This window comes from Calliphora vicina, chromosome 4 (assembly GCF_958450345.1).
Source record: "Calliphora vicina chromosome 4, idCalVici1.1, whole genome shotgun sequence".
NCBI classification, from domain to species: domain Eukaryota; kingdom Metazoa; phylum Arthropoda; class Insecta; order Diptera; family Calliphoridae; genus Calliphora; species Calliphora vicina.
In genome coordinates this window covers 14310098-14329477 of record NC_088783.1, presented here as the reverse complement: position 1 = coordinate 14329477, position 19380 = coordinate 14310098, and the positions used below count along the sequence as shown (strand labels likewise).

The window sequence follows — 19380 nt, the reverse complement described above, 5'->3', positions numbered from 1 at the left end:
ATTTTTAAGAGATTTATGCTAGTTAAAGTGATTTTCGGAAGTGGGACTATATGTCAGCTATGACTAATTGTGGACCGATCATCACAAAATTTGCTGAATTTGGTTTGGATGTCTATATAACTTGGAGATTTATGAGATCTTAACTATTTTCAGATAGGGCAATCGTATGGGGGCTAGGAGAAATAATGTACCAATTCTAACCAAATTCAATAGGCTTCGTCCTTGGGGCAAGGGAAATTGAAATTGCGACCTGTAGTTTGATTACAAGGTTTACATGGACAGACGGACGGACATCGCTTAAACGACTCAGAAAGTGATCCTGATTGGTATACTTTAAGGTGGGTATTGGGACAATATTTTTGCACGTTACAAACATCAGCACTAACCCAATATACCCACGCCACTATGGTAGTGTCGGGTATAAAAATCGAAAAAGTTACAGTGAATGTCACTTAAAATCGTACACCATCGTAGTAAAATTTTATTCATTAGTTTTAGAAAGTTGATGTCTTGGAAATAATTTAAAATGCTATTTTTATATTGAGTGTGCTATTACCTATCAAAAAAAATGGTATAATTTTAATTGCGCTTATCTACAAATAACAAAATTGGGTAACACTGTCAGTGCCCAGAATATCAACGCTTCATTTAAAATCCTACAGGCACTAAAAAATAGCAAAGGATACACTACAAAGTATTAGGATTATTTTATAATATTAACTTTTTTTAATTTTTAAAGTTTTAATTTTAATTTAATATAAGTGTACGAATTTAAGTGAAATATGAATTTTGTGATGTTCTTTAATTTTCATCTATATTTTTTTAAGGAATTGAGGTTTTGTTAATTTTTTTGTTGAAATACATATTTTTTGTTCCAATTAATAAAATTACTTTTAATTTTTTATATAATCACCTATTATTGCCTGTATAATTTCATAATATTTAAAAAAAAATATGTTGTACGATTTTGAGTGACACTCACTGTAGGTCAATTCAAATGCTAATACTTCGTAAACTATAGGATACAATTTAAAGCTATAGCGAGGTTTTTTATAGATATCTCCTACTGAATCCATTTATATTAAAATCTTTTAAATCAGATTGAACAAGTAAGAGAGCTATATTCGGCTGTGCCGATTCTTATAATCCCTTCATCAAATTTTACTTCAAAATAAAAATTTTAAATACACAGAAAAAAGTTTCAACATAAATATTATGATTTGATTTCATTGATTTCAATTCATAACATTTATAAATAATTTCTTAAATATCAAGATTTTGTTAATAGTCAAATTAAATCTAGAAGGCTTGAAAAATATGATTTCAATTTCATTTATATTTTTATGTTGTTGAAAAATGTTTGAAATTTTCCTTGGAAAATTTTTTATTTATTTTTATGATTTTCAGCTACAAAATGAGCAAATATGCGCGAAATTGATTAAATCTTTTTAAGGGGATGATATGCTTAATGTTTATTTATATTTTATTATGTTTAATGAAACATATTTTTAATTTTCAGATATTGCTGATTCATCTTAAAATATTGGCCAATATATGGCTATTATGCAAATAGTTTTGAATTAATTCATTAGATAATGCAATTATAATGCAATTTATTATAAAATATTTTTAAATTTATGCAAAAAAAGCAAAAATTTCCGTCATGAACAATTTTATAATATTTATGAACATGTTCTTAATCTGAATGAAAAAAGTTTGGGAAAAAAAAGTCAAGTTCGATTAATAATATTTATTACAAAATTCATTCCAATTATGAATTTTTTTTTCTGTGTATTTTTAGGTAAACAAAATTTATTTTTTTTGGAAGTTTTTTAATTTTTTGGAAAAAAAAAATTTTCGAATTGTTTTTAAAATTTTTTTTTTTAAATTTAAAATTCTTTTTTTTTAATATTTAGTGAAAAAAAATCGGGTTAAAATTTTTTTTTCCGATTTTGACCCATTGTAGGTCGAACTTACTATGTTTTAATATACGTCATTGCAAATGTCTTTGAAATATCTATGATTAGATATCCATATTGTCTATATTAATGACTTAGTAATCCAGATATAGGTCAAAAATAGAGGTTGTCCTGGTTTTTTCCTCATATCTCAGCCATTTGAGGACAGATTTTGCTGATTTTATGCTCGACAGCATGTCTGACAGAATTATTGAAGATTTGGATCCCGAAGTTATCTGGGTTCTTCAGAAAATTTATTTCAACAGACAGATAGACGGACATGACTTAATCGACTCCGCTATCTATAAGGATTCAGAAGGTCGGAAATGAAAAATGTAGAAATTACAAACGGAATGACAAAATTATATATAACCTTCTCACGAAGGTGAAGGGTATAAAAAAAAAAATAATGCATCGTTTTAAATATAGCATATATGTATCTGAAGTACCTCATTGGGTTTAGAAACTGTTTGTTTTGCAAATAATTCACCTGCTTAAGAACGAGGCGTTTTTGAGTTGTATTTATATGGATTCGTAACTGAAAAGTTGTCAAGAAATCATATTATAGTATGTACTTAAATATCTACAATATACGCTTACAAATATGGGTTATCTATTTTAATTCTAGAAATATTTATGTTGACTTTTTTTGTGACCTACAAACAATTTGTTCAAAATATTTGCTTAAAATATGAGACCTTTTTCTAATAAAATAGAAAAAATTTCCATACTGTTAATTATCTGGACCCTAAAAAAGTTACAGGAAATTATATTTCCTAAAAATTTTAAAAATAAATAATTTGTCAACACTTAGTCGATTTTCAATATACTAAGTACCTATTATCTGATGATAGTAAACAAAATTACACTTAATTTTATTAATTATAATAAATGCCATTTCTAACATAACTTTAATAAATATAATCATAATTAAATATTAACACACCATTGTCAGTATTACCATAAACATCATCAGCAGCATCACTATCATCGCTGCCATTAGCAATACATTTCAACTAATTTCTCTCACTTAAGGCCACCTGTTACCTCGATGGCAGCACCATTAACATACGATGATTTATCAGATGCTAAAAATGCTATTACTTCAGCAATTTCATTTGGTTCGCCCATACGGCCCAGTGGACAACGTACAACAATTTGGTCTTTAATCTTTTGGGGCACCACCTCCACCATGGGTGTATTGATGTAACCTGGCAGGATGGCATTCACCCGTATGCCGAATTTACCAAATTCTTTTGAAGCCACCTCGGTAAATGAAATGACACCTGCTTTGGTAGCGGCATAATTTGCCTGGCCCACATTATTCAGTTTGGCCACAATACTTGAAATATTAACGATGCTGCCATCCTTAATGTTGTGTTCAATCATGGCCTTGGCAAATTGTTGGGTCACCAAAAAGGTGCCCTTTAAATTCACACTATAGACATCATCATAATCGTGTACAGGCATTTTTAGTAAATAGCCGTCACGTGTAATTCCAGCGCAATTAACCACCACCGAGGGGGCACTTTTGAATTGTGTGGTGGTTTGTTTAACGGCTAAACAAACGCTATCATTTGATGATACATCAATTTTCAAGGGGTAAACATCTAAAGACACGAAACAAATCAATAAATGTGAAGCATATTTTTAGGCTGTATATTTAATTATGAAAGTGTATTAAAACTCACCACCACCCAATTGTGTTGCCGTCGCTTCGGCTGCTTTCAAATTAAGATCAGCTGCTATGACTTTGGCCCCATAATCTTTCAACACACGGCATGTGCTGCGTCCAATACCAGAGCCAGCTCCTTAATAATTTGTGTTTTTTTCATAAATTTATTATCATGTTTCTTCCACTATTAACGTAATTAAACTCACCGGTAACAATTGCTAATTTTCCAAATAATTGTTTAGCCATGATTTAGTAGAAAAATTTAATAATAGAAAACAAAAATATTGATAAAAACAACACTTGCTGCTATAAAGAAGATTAGTAAACAACTGATCAGAATAAATATAAAAATCAATAAAGAGAATAATATAGGTGGGGAGAGAGAGAGAGAGCTTTTGATATTCAACAGTGTTGCCATTACCTACTTACATATATAAAATTTGCCGATTGCAAAGCAAATTATCTATAAAAATACCCACATTAAAAATCAATTTTATAAACAGATTTGCTACCAAAACCAGATTTTCCTTAAAAATCCGAATGCTGCCTAAATAAATGAAAATATGTTTGCCCTAAAATCAAAACTGAACTGTTAAAAACAATTAACAGAGCTATATTTGGCTGTGCCGAATCTTAAATACACATTTTTTTAATATGTATGTATTTTTAGGTAAATAAATTTTTTTTTTTTTTCAAAATTAATTTTTTAAAAAATTGTTTTTGGAATTTTTCAAAATTTTTTTTTTACTTATTAATGAAAACAAATTTATGACAAATAAATTTGTATTGATGAAAAAAATTGTAGGCCGATTTTTACCCAGTGTAGGTCCAACTTACTATGGCCTTATATACATAAGTCATTGCAAAGGACTTTGAAATATCTATCATTAGATATCCATATTGTCTATAATAATGATTTAGTAATCCAGATATACATAAAAAATCGAGATTGTGGCCGATTTTTCGATTTTAAATAACAACCGAACCGGTTCTATAGCGGTTATATTGATGTATGAATGAATCATGTATGTAAGTTATTTGGGCGCTACGGAAATTTGATTTCAACAGACAGACGGTCAGGCGGATATGGCTATATCGACTCCGCTGTCTATAACGAATGCAAAATGAAGTAATTACAAAAGGAATGTTAAACTCATGGTGAAGGATATTAAAATGATATGAAAAATCAAAGACAAAATTAAATTTTATTTAAATTATTTAAATAGTACTTTATTTTAGTTTAGGAGACATTTTCCGTGAACATTTTTATTTAAAATTTTTTAACGAATTATTTTTGTTTTTTTTTATATTTTTGATAAAATAAAAAAAGTTTTATACAGTTATCTGGTTCATATTATGAAGAAAATATTATAAATTAAAGAAAACTTTCAAATTTATCTAAAAGTTTCTAAAAAGGCAATGTCCCGATTGTAAAAAAAATATTATACGGAATTTAAAGATCTTACGATGTATTGTATACAAGTTAAAAATTTCATTACGATATCTAATCCATTCAAATATTAAATTTGTCTTCACGAAACATCAATAAATAACGAAATTACAGATTTGTGTGGTTTTTAAGTTATTTTTGAGGTAACAGTAAACAGTTTTTTTTTATCAAAAATGTCTATCAAAATTAGTTTAAGTACACGCAGAGAAAAAACATGGTTAGACATGGTTACGACAACTATACTATGTTCTCTGTAACAATATATTGTTGTCGTAAACATATAATTATTGTTTTAATTTAATTTCAACAATATTATAGTTACTGTAAACGTTTATATTTTCATCGCAATTATAAATATGAATATGGTTTTCGAACAACTAAATATTGATAATTAGGTAAACATATTATTTTTATATACAACCATTAAATGTTGGGTTTATATACGCGTAGTCATAATATGTTTAAGATGCAAACAAAATATGTTTACAACAACTATATAATGATAAATAGGTAAACATATTATATTATGTAGTCATAATATGTTTAAGATGCAAACAAAATATGTTTACTTTTAATAGTATTTTTTCCAACCATTTATGAGTGCTGGTGTTTGTCTAAGCTGTGTTGTTTTTTCAAGTAAATTTTGAGTGTCTGTAATTCCCATTCGCTCTATAGTTTTATTTATATATTATCTTTAACTTTCCTAGAGCGAATAACAATAAATTTGATTTTATCAATAATATTTTAATTGTGAATTTAGTACTTTAAAACTAAATCCTATTAAAATTTTGTATTTCCAAAAATAAATTTTAATAATAATATGATTATTTTGGCTCATAATATGATTGTTTTGGATCATAATATGATTTAATTGGGTCATAAATATGATGACTCTGGGTCATATTATGATTGTTTTTTATCATAATATGATTATTTCAAAACATATTATGATTGATTTTTATCATAATTTGATTATTTCAGAACATATTATGATATTTTATGATACCAATAATGATCATAATATGTTTTGGACTACAAGCAAAAATCTGATCATAATATGTTGCTCTTAGTTTATGGTTACCACAACCATGTTTTTTCTCTGCGTGTAGATATGAAAAACATATTGAGTAGGTTATTCGAATTATTCGATTTTTCTCTTGTTCGAATAAAACGAATAATTCGAATAAGAGATTTTAACTTGTTCGTATAATTCGATCACACGTTTAAAATTAATCGAATTATTCGAATAATTTAAATTTTTTTAAAAAAGTAAAGAATGAAGTTTTGATGTCGGTTTTTTAATATTTTATTGTTAAAGAAAAACAAAAAATAACGTTAAAGTTAACAATTCAATTATCAAGTATTGATAATGTTAAAAAACATTCGAAAACAAAGTCCATCATTAAATTTTCAACAGAAATATTCTGATCAGATTAACTCCCGAACAATCTACGTAAAAATTGACTAGCAAACCCTTTAGTTTTCGATTTGGAGCTATGCTTTATACAATATAAACGTATTAAGTACTTTTCTATGTCATTCATTAATTCGAGTTTTAAATTGAGTAACTAATTATTTAGTAAATTAATTATTCACTTTTTCTAAATTATTTATAACAAATTGTATTATACATCAAGCTCTATCAACGTTGCTGAATCTTTGCTTAATAAACTGGTCTTGGGGAATTACACAATAAAGGGAATCTGTCCAAAGTTTCATATCATTGTCAGTGAACGTGGCTAATTTGAAGTGACGCATTTACAAATACGCAAAAAGTTTATTACCATGTTAGACAAAGATGTTCAACGATGTTCAAAATCATGTATAAGACGAACTTTATGCTTTTCTTGCAACAAAACGTTAGTTTGCAATATTTGTGTTTATCATTCGATTTATTAAATATTGTGCAACACTTACATACGCGGTTAATAATATCACTTATATACATATATTTTAAGATCATGGCCTTTATCTATTTCAATGTAATCATTATAAATGTCATCCTCAATATCACTTTCGATGACCGTTTCAAAATCACATTCTCACATTCAACTCTACTTTAATCCAAGTTAATATTTTGACTATTAATTGCGATTCTTCTAATATTTCGCCAGCTAAATAACGAATAATTTATTCCGTACCTTTTATTTTCATTGGTTCAAGTCCTAAGTTTAAAATTTTGAAAGATATGTTTTTAGAATTGTAACTTCTTGCAGTAATATCTATATATTTATAGAAGAAGCAATCGGAACACTCATCTACTGTGAGTGTTCAATACCTTTTTTTGTGAGTCATTATTACTTATTTGAATTTGAAATTATGAAAAATTTTAAGCAATTTAACAAATTTAAAAATAATGAACATTTATTCGTTTTATTCGATTATTCTACATAGAATTGTTCGAATTATTCGTTATTCGAAAATGGCAATTTTTAAATTGTTCGAATAATTATTCGTAAGAAATTATTCGATTAATCGAACGATCATTAGTCGAATGAATAAATTGTTCGAATTCGTAAGAAATTATTCGATTAATCGAACGATCATTAGTCGAATGAAAACCCTAATATTGAGTTAATATTTTATTTAAAACCGGTTTTTTGAATTTGCAGTTTTTTTAGACATTCTAACTGCAGCATAAACATATTCTGTGAACAGTGTTTTAGTCGATTAACAGCAAGCCTAAGGATATGCAACGGTTCTAATTACAGAAATGCAGAGTTACCACATCATCAATGTCAATGTTGCCCTTATAAAATAATGTTTACCTAATTTTTTGTTCATACTAAAACTATGCTATAGTTTATACAGATATTTTTAAATAAAAATAAATTTATATAGAACTGCCAGAGTACTGAAAAAGGCTAACACTTGCTCTCATACCATGTAAAACAGTTTTGTAAATGTTCCTTTGTTTTTCATATGTATATATGAATAAGTTTGACATTTTGTTTGGAATTTCCACATTGTCCATTTGCGACCCTATAAAGTACATATACATATTCTGGATCGTTATAGTTAGGGGATTCGATATAGCCATATGCATCACTCCGTTTGTATGTTGAAATCATCTTTCCGAAGCCATTAAAGTGGTTGATATATGAGCAAAAAACCGAGACTACCTTGACTTTTTCAACTAGTTTTCACCCACAATTTTCTAACAATCATTTTGTTTCACCAAAATTATTTTGTTCAACAAAAATTACCAACGTTTTTGTTTAAATTAAAATTGCTTTAATTTAAAATATCTAATATTTTATTTGGTTGCCCAGAAAAGTTTAAAAATGGGAAAAATCGTTCAAGTAGATCTAGAGTTATGGATCTGACTCATCTCTTGATCCTCGATTTTTGCCTTTTTCAAAATTTTCTGTTAATTTTCAAAAATATTTTGTGGCTCTCACATAAGATCCACTTCCTATAATAACGATAACAACCACACAGATATCCCATACAGAAAATTACTATAGCGCCTTTGGTGTCGATTCGGCTGATTGGCCGGACTTCAGACAAAAAATTCGAGTCCATTAGGTCCAAAAGTACGCAATATATTTTTTAAAAAAGCGGACCAAGATATGGCAAAATTTTAAAATTTAAATTTTGAAATACCTATAACTCGGAAATTATAAGAGATAAATAGCACACGCAAGCATGTTTTTTCAAGACCTAGCCGAGCGCTATAAAAATATATAAAATCGGATGGGAAACAACAAAATGACATGTGTTGCAAAAATGTTACATGTCGAAGGTACCCAACTTTGAGCCGTCATAGCGCCGCCACTGGAGCATATGTAGAGTCAATTTTAATGACTTAAACTCGAATACTCCTTGAATAGGCCCATTTTATTTCGATCGGATCAGTTTTTTTTTGATTTTATTGATTCTTCCCCACTTTGGTACTTTTTTATTTTAGCTAATGGTACTTTTTAAGTGTTATGAAATTTCTCTTAGTGTTTCCGATGCTTTTAAACACTCGATATTACTCAATATTTTTTAAGTTTTGACTCAATTAAATATTCAAATTGTCCATACTTTAACATTACTATTTTTATACTTACCATACTATGTTTGCGGTCACGTTTGACCATAGTTCTGTTTATAATTTATTATTTTTCCATTCCAAATAAAACTGCCTATTATTTTTCATTTAAATATTTTTATTTAATAATAAAAAAATCATTTACTTATCAACAAAATTGCCAGCATTTATTTGTTTAAATCAAGCAAATATATATTTGGATTCGACATTTTTCTTATACCTAATAAACTTCATTTTCTTTATTATAAATTTACAACTATTTTTATGGGATTTTCTTTACACAATAAATTCATGCAAAATATTATAAAAATATACAAATAAAATTACTATAATTTTTTATTAATGCTTTTAAAAATTACAAACTTAAATTGTTAAAAAAGAAATAAGAATTTCAGCATTATTTTTATTTTCAGTTTTATACAAAAGTATTTAATTAAATATTATAGAGAAATTAGTAAAATAAAATGAGAAAAGTGTCATAAATGGCTTATTATTTTAAGGACTATTAAAGAACACATTTTTTAAAAAATAATTTCAATTTTGTTGCAAGTTTTTTGTTTTGTTTTTGGTAAATACTTTTTCAATTTATTTTAAATACTATTAAATAGCAAGCTTTTTATATTCTTTAAATATTTTCATCGATTTATTTTCATTGTACACAAAAGCACAATTATGACTTTAATATATTAAGTTTTTTTGTTTTTTTTTTTTTTGCTTGTAAGACACTACATTCAAGGTAATTTGCATAATATGCTTTATAGATTAGATGGTAAAGCATATAGAATTTTATGTTTTTTTTTATTTTGTATTTTTATTTAGTTTCAAACATTTTACATATAAGTAATTTACAATATTTTAAGAAATGTTTGCTTTTTTATAGACTTATTCATTATACATTTGGGACTTGTTCGATTCGTTTTGTTTAGTTGTCTGTCTAAACTAAATTTTAATTATACATACATTGCTAGCTTAAAAGAAATTTACTTAAAATCTATCAGGTACTTTGGCTTTTATACTAGAACTAACAAAAATAATAATAATATTTAGGCTACTAAATACTTTCTTAACAATTTACTTAAGTTGTGTATTAAATCTACAATTCTAAAAATAATAATTCTAAATATATATTTTTTATTACTAAATATACATATATAAGTAAACTCTTTTTAGTTGTTTGTTTTGTTTTTCAGAGAATTTTTGTATTTTAAGAGTTTAACACAAATTGAATACATACTAAGTTTTTTAAAATTGTAATAGATGCTTTCAAAGGGCCTTATGAATACAATATTAAAGCAGTGTTGTTTTCATGTTTTCTATTTGATGGACTGGTTACTTCAGTAGTTACTGCTGGAGTAAATGAAAACAATGTTCCTCTATTTCTTTAAATACTTTGTTAATTTAGTCTTTTTTAGTTATAAAAATTGGCTTGTCGTTAATGAAAGCAGAGACTTAGGCAGAATGTGGAGAAAAATGTATGTAAACGTAATAATACAAGATTTAGTGTAACTGAAAAATTTACCACAAAGAAATATTTAGAGTTAACAAACGCACCAATATGAAAAAATCGAACTCTATTAAGTAACATTGATTTTAAATTAATTAATAAAATTATCTTTTGACTCGTTCATGAATTCAACACACCTAGGTAAGTTTTTCCTAAACTCACCACTAAGACATATTCGTTTTTGAGAGAAAAAATTTCAACAATACTGACTACAGTATAAATATTTTTACAAACTGAACATTTTCTATGAAACTCCCCACGTTGAGGAGAATTTCAAAAAAATTTCACCACAGCTTGTTATAGTGTAAAGGTAAGGATTTTCAGAATATTAACAATAGTAGGAGACTTATGGACGTTAAGGTGAGTTTCGGGAGGAGGATTTATATCGGAGAGTCAAAAGTTAGTCTGACTTTTGACTCTCAGAATTTTCTAAAGAAACCTATGAGAATTTTATGTTGATAACAACATTTATAATAGAATGATTTTATAGATGTGTTTAGCCTTGAATAATTTCGCAGAATAGCAAAGAGTTTCCAATAAAGCCGGATCGATATTAACAATCTGTGACGGCCATGTTAGTCAAATCTTATGTTTATTATTCAGTCAGTGAAGCCAAATCAACATTACAGAGTGACAATTTTGACGTTTCAATAAAACAAAAATCAGTTTTCTAGGTCAGCTCTCATGGCATGAGAAAGATATAACAATTTTTGGTACCCAATTTAGTGTGTTTTAAAGTTAATCCCTAAGGCAGTTCTGAGAGAAATATAAAACTTGTTTATTTTCTGTCTCGTGACACCTCTGTATACTTTGTCACAACATGGAAGTAATCCGAAATTATAAAACTTTATTGTCAAAATGATTATACGTTCTTTAGCGATAAATCAAATTTTTGAATGAATAGCTATAATAACAAGTTAAATTACCTTATATGGGACGACGGCAATCCACAGGAGATTCACCTGTTGGCAATGGATCCACAAAGTTATACTGACTTTTACGAATTTTTTGCCGGCGATATCATTGGTCCGTACTTTTCCGAAGACCACAATAGTGAAGCCATCTCCGGCAACAGCGACCACTACAGATCAATGAATCCAACTTCTTTTAATCTGAAGCGAACTTTATGGACATTTGGTACATAAAGATTCACAATGATCGGAGTGACTTGAATTTGATCGCGCTAGATTTTTTCTTGTGAGGCTTGCTGAAGTGCGAAACCTCAAAGCCAACATAACCCAGGCCATCGTTCATATTCAGCCGGATCTATGCGTCAGAGTCATGGAAAATGCATCTCTTGGATCCGTGCCACCATAACCTCGACGAATATTGAACGATTTGCACTAAATTTAGTCTATATAGCTGAACTTTTGGGATCGGTGGCAACGTGCTAATATCTGAGGTCATTTGAACGACTAGCACTGAATTTAATCACCGTAGAGGCATATTACATGAGTATTCAAGGGTCATTCCGCAAGAACCTTTGTATGGGAGCTTTGAGAAATTATGGAACGATAATTTTCAATATTGTTCGTTCTTCAGCGAATTTTAATTACAATTGCGACCTGAAGTTTGGACAGACATCCTCAATCGTGTGGTGAATACTGCACATACCTTTCCTCTTTTGTCTCATTTCATTTTTTTTTTGTATTTGAAAGTCTCCTTAATGTAGATGGTTGTGTACAAACAGAAATACACATAGAGCGGAAACTGTACTGTCAAAGATCTCAGTTTTCATCAAAAACATAAGTGGTGAGAAAGTATTTTTTTCTTTGAGTTTTGTTTTTTCTAGTTTCCGTTCTATGTACATATACATATTTCTCTATGTTTTTGTATTTGTTTAAAAGTATGACTTTGTGGTTTTTTGAATTTGTTTCAAATTCACCCTATGGTGAATATATGTAATGTAGAATGCCAGTTTAAGTATTATTTACAATTTCAGTCTTTCTTTTAATTAATTAATTATGCTCAATAGTAATTTTTGTCTTTGTCTAAATTATTTTATAATAAAAGTACTTTTTTGTTTACCTTAAACAGCTGTTGGTGGTGGCATTAGAGAGGAATTCGATGATCTTAAATAGGGATTACCATAAATGGCACTAAAACGTGGATCAACCGCTGAAGCTGGTGTAGCAGTTACCACATGAGTGGCGGTACTTTGATTACTACAACTGCCGTTAGGTGATGAACTCACCACAGAGGCCGTGGTTGATTGTAAACTAGGAAGACCATTTTCCTGGCGTATTTCCCGGGAGCCAATAATGCTGCCGGTTAAACTGCCATTACCATTCGATGACAAAAAGGTCATGGGCAGACTCTGTTGTTGTTGTTGCTGCTGCTGCTGTTGGTGCTGTTGTTGTTGCAGCTGTTGCTGTATATGGTTTTGATGATTATTTTGTATAATTGTGGAGCTACCATTGGATTTCGTGGAACAAGTGGTTAGATATTGAGGTGGTGGACTATAGTGTGTGGTGTAATCTCCATAAGGTACATAACCACCCGAGATATCCACCTTGAGATCACTATAATTGGAAGTACGATCACCAGCCTCCATTTTGCATGAACCCACGCCTCCATTTTTCGTAATTTGATGTTCGCTTATAACATCGGCTGGGGGAAGTTTGGAACGTTTTTTACATTTGAAATATACCACCACTAGAATGGTAATGATCATTAATAGCGCCACAGCTGAAATGCCTCCCACTATGGTCATTAACAAGGGAACGCTTTCTGCAGATGAGAAGAACAAAAGTAAAACATAAAAATTAGTAAAATATACTATATGTACATATAAAAGAAATGAAAATCTTTTTTGCTAGACTAAAAATAAAGAAAACAATATTCTACTTACTTTGTGCTTGTAAATTAATTTCCGCCACATCATTGCCATAATCATTAACCACCGTGCAGTTGTATTTGCCATAGTGATAAGATTGACTGTCACGTATAATTAAGGTCGATTTCACACCACCCGGCACGGCATCAACTAAAACTGAATAATCATGACCTAATTCCGAACTGATTTCATGGCCATTAAATGTCCAGGAGACATGACGTGCTCGGGGCACAGAGGTGGCAAAACATTCAATGCGCGCTGTATCACCAATCAAACCATATTGGGTGCGTGCCGAGGAAATGCTGGGCGAACCTTTAAGATAGACATAGGCATCGGCCGAAATCTCTGCATAACCGGGAACATTGGCCTTGCAATAATAACGGCCAGCGGTTTCATTGCTAACACTAAAGGTTAAATTAGGATTGGCGCCAACCACCTAAAAACAGGAAAAAAGAAAAGAAAAAATAACTTGGTTAATAAACACTACAATTTAATATTTTAAAATAAAACCAAGCACAAATAATGTAGTTATTAAGCTTAAAATATGTAGTTTTCAAATACTTACTCTATCAATGGGATGTTGTATCCATACAATGTCGGGTGTAGGATTGCCATCAACTTCACAATTCAAGGTAACCAAACTCCCAATATCAGCCTCCATGGATCGAGGTTTCTCTTTAAATGTTGGGCCATCTAAAATAACAAATGTAAATTAAGTTAATCATAAATTCTAGGAACTTTAGCTTAAACCCAATAAATATTTTTTAAACTAATACTTACAGCTGATATCCAAAGTCTCACTGTCCTCACTTTTGCCTATGGAATTTTGCACTTCACATTTCACTATGGCATCATGGAATTTTCTTGTGACATTGCGTATGACCTAAAATTACAAATATAAAAGAAATAAATAAAATTCCTGTTTTTTAAACACTAACTATGTAGGTATTATTTACCATTTCTGTTTTTTGTCCACCACTTATGGGTTCATCATTTATGTACCACTTGTAGCGTACATCACTGGGATTAGCATCAGATTTACACTCCAGCCTAACTTGAGAATGTTCCAGTATCCGTCCATTACCCACAGCACCGCCTATCACACTAACCCTAACCTTGGGAGCGTATTTCACTTCCAGTCTTATTTTGGCAGAGCGATAGGTACGATCGGCAGTATTTTGAGCCTGGCAGGTAAAAGTGGTATTGTGATGTTCCTTTTTGGGCGTTAGTTTAAGCACAGATTTGGCGGTAAATCTTCTGAGATCCGGTAAAGGTATAACGGTGTATTCAATATTGTCGGTTATCACATTGCCAAAACCATCGATCCAGGTTATTTCTGCTGCCGGTTTACCACCCACCGACACACATTCTATATCTACCTTACGATCTTCTGTGGCATGAATCACTTCGCCTTGCGATATCTTGGGTGCTTCTGGCGGTACTAATACTGTAATTTTGGCAAATGTAGATCTAACAGCCGGTTGGCCTTCTGGACCCGGACTCACTTGACACTGATAGCGTGCATCATCATCCAACATAACCGGATAAATATCCAAAGAATAATCACCCTCCTCATCGCTGCCTATCATGGAGTAACGCTCGAACCCGGCCAAATCTCTAGAGGTACCCAAGCCAAAATCATCTTTGGTCCACTGCAAAACACCCTGTTTGTTGATCACTCTACAGGGTAGAGTTACACGGGCACCCACTACCGCCGTTTGATCTTGCGGTTCCATGGCGAAACGTTGATTTTGGAATTGTGTAAAGAGATTGGAGGATTTGCCATGACACAAATGCAAAGATAGAAGACAGCCAACCAAATAGACGATAAGTAGATTAGATGATAGAGTATTGCTAGTAGAGCAGGCCATTGTGTTGAGAGGAGAGTTATTAGTTGTGTATTGATTTAATTAAAGGCTAAATCAAGATTGTTTATAAAACAAATAAATCTGAAAAGAGATGAAATATAATAGAAATTAGTTTGCTGTTTACGTTAAGTTTAACAAATTAAAATTTTGCATAAAATAAACTTAAATAGACAAAATTATATGTATATAGAATTAACTGTTATACACAAAATTTTCTATTGAAATAATTGTTATACACAACATTTTATATGGCAAATACGGTCTTATCTGTTTTTGAGCCTCAAATTTTTCGCTGAACTTTTTATACAATGCTTGTTTTCAAATCGAGTTTCAAACAAAAACCGTTAAATTTCAAAACCTTCTTTTTATCACTTGATTAAAGTAATGAATTCTGCCTTAATTTATACACAAAATTTTCTATTGAAATAACTGTTATACACAACATGTTTTATAAAATAATCTGTTATAGACAACACTTTTTTATAAAATGAACTGTTATACATAAAATCTTCTTTTGAAATAACTGTTACAGAAATTTTGCTATTGAAATAACTATTATACACAACATGTTTTATAAAATAAAATGTTATGCAAAAAATTATATATAGAATTAACTGTTATACACAAAATTTTCTATTGAAATAACTGTTATACACAAAATTTTTATAAAATAAACTGTTATACACAATATTTTATATGGAAAATACTGTCTTATCTGTTGTTGAGCCTCAAATTTTTCGCTGGACTTTTTATACAATGCTTGTTTTCAAATCGAGTTTCAAACAAAAACCGTTAAATTTCAAAACCTTCTTCTTATCACTTGATTAAAGTAATGAATTCGGCCTTTTCCCACAAAAGAAAAGAAAGAAATTTAAATGAATTTTTCCTAAAAGCAATATTTATTTAGAAGTTATATTTAAGTACATATTTGTGTTTTTTTTTTTTTGTTTGTTTTAATACTTCTTTAGAACTTGCCACAATAATTTAAAGTAACAAATCTCCCAAAATAACAAACAAAACAAAACTTTATCACAACTTTATAGCATTTTTTTCAAGGTAGTTATAGTTGTTGGAGGTTTTTGGTTCAAGTAGCAAAATTACAACAAAACAAGCTAGTAGTACACCTAACATAAATCTAATACCATGCTACATACTCATTTACTAAGTGCTTACTTGTACTGCATACTGCATGGCCCCCCCAAGAAATGAAATATTTAATGAAATAATAAGAAAAAAAAGTAAAATAAAACAACAAATTATTTTAATGAATTGTTAAATTACAATTTGTGCGGCATTCTGGTCACAAATTGTAAAGAAAGAAAATTTTGTAAACCGAAAAATAAAAGTTTTTTTTTTTCTATTTTTTTTTCTATAAATTACAAATAATGTAATGTATTGTCTACATTGTACATAATACAAGTATATTGTATTGTTTGTTTAGTACTCGTATTATATTATTTGTATTGTTGTTTTTAATACACCGGAGATGGAATGCGTGTAGTACTTTACACTAGACCGTAGATTTCATTAAGTTTATTTAGTTTGAGAAGAATTCTGGTAAAAGGTTTGATTGTATGTATAAATAAGTTTTATTAGTAAATGACTAAGTGTGTGTGTGTGTTAATTTGTATCTACAGGTGTTTTATACATATTTTTCTCACGCATTACATTTATAGCTTTTTGTGCGTTGTAGTTGCTTTTGTGCTACTGGTTGACTCGGTCGATTGGAAGGAATTTTCTCCAGTTTATTTTTTTGTTTCTTATTTTGACTCACACTTGTTGAAAAAGACACAATTACTCGGTAACTTACACGTAGACAAATAACAATCAAGCAATATATTATTTCTTAACAACCCAGCAGTTGTAGGAGACTGTCCTGAACTAGTGATTTTTACCTATCATTTAGGATGATAACTAGTTACATAACTAGCTATGTGACTAGTTATTTTAACAGGTGCATGTCCTAAGCATTACCCCTAACATTGACTCTATTGGCTAACAATGATACTGCCTGCATACTGGTTACATAGAGTCAGTTACCTTACTAGCTACCTAACTGCTTACTTGATCAGCTACTTGACCTCAAATATTCATTCCGATTGCTTGGAAACAAACCTTCTTCTACAACTCCAGAATAGATTACTTCTAGTATGTAAAATAACATTACAAAATAAAAGTGACTACACTCTAGGATACTTAGAGACACTAAAGAGACAATTGTACTCATGGTATGTCAGTATACTTAAGCAAAATAAAATGTGAAGAATATCGACACAATTTGTATGAAAATAGTTTGTACGAATTACTAACAAAAAAGTGCTGTACAAAATAAACTTATAAATTGACCACAATCTAGATTACTTAGAGACACTTAAGTGACAATTGACTTCATACAACATTACATGTATAAAGTAACTACAGGGAGCACATACGAGTCAAATGACCCAAAATATATCAATTGGAGTTCTGTCAAGTGATCGGACATTAGGGACTACTTGCTTAACTGCTGGGTTATTTCTTAACAATTTGTAGAAAATAATCAAAACTTACGCTCACACAAAGAAATAGTACTTTCTGAGTACTTAAGATACTACAGTGGTACTTATTGTTTAGTTTGGCATTACACTCGGAGAACAAATAAAAGCAAATTATTAAAAAAGTGCTATAATTATAGTAAATTATGAAAATCCAACAGACCTTAAACAAAAAGATTTAATTTAAACATATTTAAATGATTAAGTACTCAAGTGTATAACAGAAAATTTTGTGTATAACACCATTTATGTTGTGTATAACAGTTTTTTTTTTAGAAAATGTTGTGTTTAACTGCATTTTTTATAGAAAATGCTGTGTATAACTGTATTTTCTGTAGAAAATTTTGTATATAACAGTATTTTCTATAGAAAATGTTGTGTATAACAGTATCTTATATAGAAAATGTTGTGTATTACAGAATTTTCTTTAGAAAATTTTATTTATTACTGTATTTTTTATAGAAAATGTTGTGATTAACAGTGTTTTTCTACAGAAAATGTTAAGTATAACAGTATCTTATATAGAACATGTTGTGTATAACAGTATTTTCTATAGAAAATTTTGTGTATAATAGTATTTTCTATAGAAAAGGTTGAGTATAACAATAAATTCTATAGAAGATGTTGTATAACAGTATTTTCTATAGAAAATGTTGTGTATAACAGTATTTGCTATAGAAAATACTGCTATATTTGCTATAGAAAATGTTGAGTATAACAGTTTTTCCTATAGAAAAACTTTCTATAGAAAATGTTGTGTATAACAGTATTTTATATAGAATGTGTTGAGTATAACAATATTTTATATAGAAAATGTTGATTATAACAGTATTTGCTATAGAAAATGTTGTGCATAACAGTATTTTCTATAGACTCATTTTATGTAGCAACTTGTTGTCTTAGATATCGATTATTTCTCACAATTTTCAACTAATTCCTTATACAATTGATTACCAACATTTATTCTTTGAGTATAAACATTTCCCCCTCAAAATATTAACTGTATATTGCTGTGATATGTCGAATCTATGGCTAAGTTTAATCATGAAGGGAAAGAAATGTATCTAAATCTATCGTTAATTGAAAATTTCAATAGGAATAGAGCAATACAAATATCAATAGAAAAATACCTGGCTAATATTTGTACATATGTATGTATTTATGCAGACATTCCTCCTCATTCATTCTCTGGGCGCATAATAGTACAACCACCTCAAAAATAAATACCAAACCAGCCCAAACAAACAGATAAATTCACTTATTCAGACGGACAGACACATTCAAACAGATGCCACAGATTCAAACCATGTTGCCAGTATTGAACGACAACAACTTTTGCTCGATTAAAGCCACATTATTAGTGGGCTTCCGTTTCTTAAAGTAATAAAGAAAACATACTCTCAGACACATAGAAAACAATCTTAAAGAAATTAAATTTGTAATATGTATAAATAAATAAGAGAAAAATAAAGAAACGAATGAATGAATGTTAGAAGAAGAAACAAGTGTTTCTGGGGTT

At 29.4% G+C, this 19380-nt stretch overlaps 2 protein-coding genes across 2 annotated transcripts; both read right to left on the bottom strand.

Annotated features, from left to right (window-relative positions):
* Nucleotides 1-2798: 2798 nt before the first annotated feature.
* On the bottom strand, nucleotides 2799-3955 carry LOC135956718 (estradiol 17-beta-dehydrogenase 8). Its single transcript, XM_065507287.1, has 3 exons — nucleotides 3840-3955; nucleotides 3650-3769; nucleotides 2799-3568 (listed from the first exon to the last, which is right to left on the bottom strand). Exons 1-3 carry the CDS (start codon nucleotides 3877-3879, stop codon nucleotides 2985-2987), a joined length of 744 nt encoding a protein of 247 aa, XP_065363359.1. The 5' UTR covers nucleotides 3880-3955; the 3' UTR covers nucleotides 2799-2984.
* An 8536-nt stretch (nucleotides 3956-12491) lies between these two features.
* On the bottom strand, nucleotides 12492-15309 carry rst (roughest). Its single transcript, XM_065509857.1, has 5 exons — nucleotides 14416-15309; nucleotides 14240-14342; nucleotides 14025-14152; nucleotides 13475-13895; nucleotides 12492-13353 (listed from the first exon to the last, which is right to left on the bottom strand). Exons 1-5 carry the CDS (start codon nucleotides 15193-15195, stop codon nucleotides 12653-12655), a joined length of 2133 nt encoding a protein of 710 aa, XP_065365929.1. The 5' UTR covers nucleotides 15196-15309; the 3' UTR covers nucleotides 12492-12652.
* Nucleotides 15310-19380: the final 4071 nt, after the last annotated feature.

Coding starts and splice junctions, on each gene's coding strand:
- LOC135956718 (XM_065507287.1), bottom strand. CDS start 3,879: ATGGCTAAACAATTATTTGGAAAATTAGCAATTGTTACCG. Junction 3,770..3,839: donor AAAATTAGCAATTGTTACCG/GTGAGTTTAATT, acceptor CAAATTATTAAG/GAGCTGGCTCTGGTATTGGA. Junction 3,569..3,649: donor GGCAACACAATTGGGTGGTG/GTGAGTTTTAAT, acceptor TCGTGTCTTTAG/ATGTTTACCCCTTGAAAATT.
- rst (XM_065509857.1), bottom strand. CDS start 15,195: ATGGAACCGCAAGATCAAACGGCGGTAGTGGGTGCCCGTGTAACTCTA. Junction 14,153..14,239: donor TGAGACTTTGGATATCAGCT/GTAAGTATTAGT, acceptor TTGTTATTTTAG/ATGGCCCAACATTTAAAGAG. Junction 13,896..14,024: donor TACAACATCCCATTGATAGA/GTAAGTATTTGA, acceptor TCCTGTTTTTAG/GTGGTTGGCGCCAATCCTAA.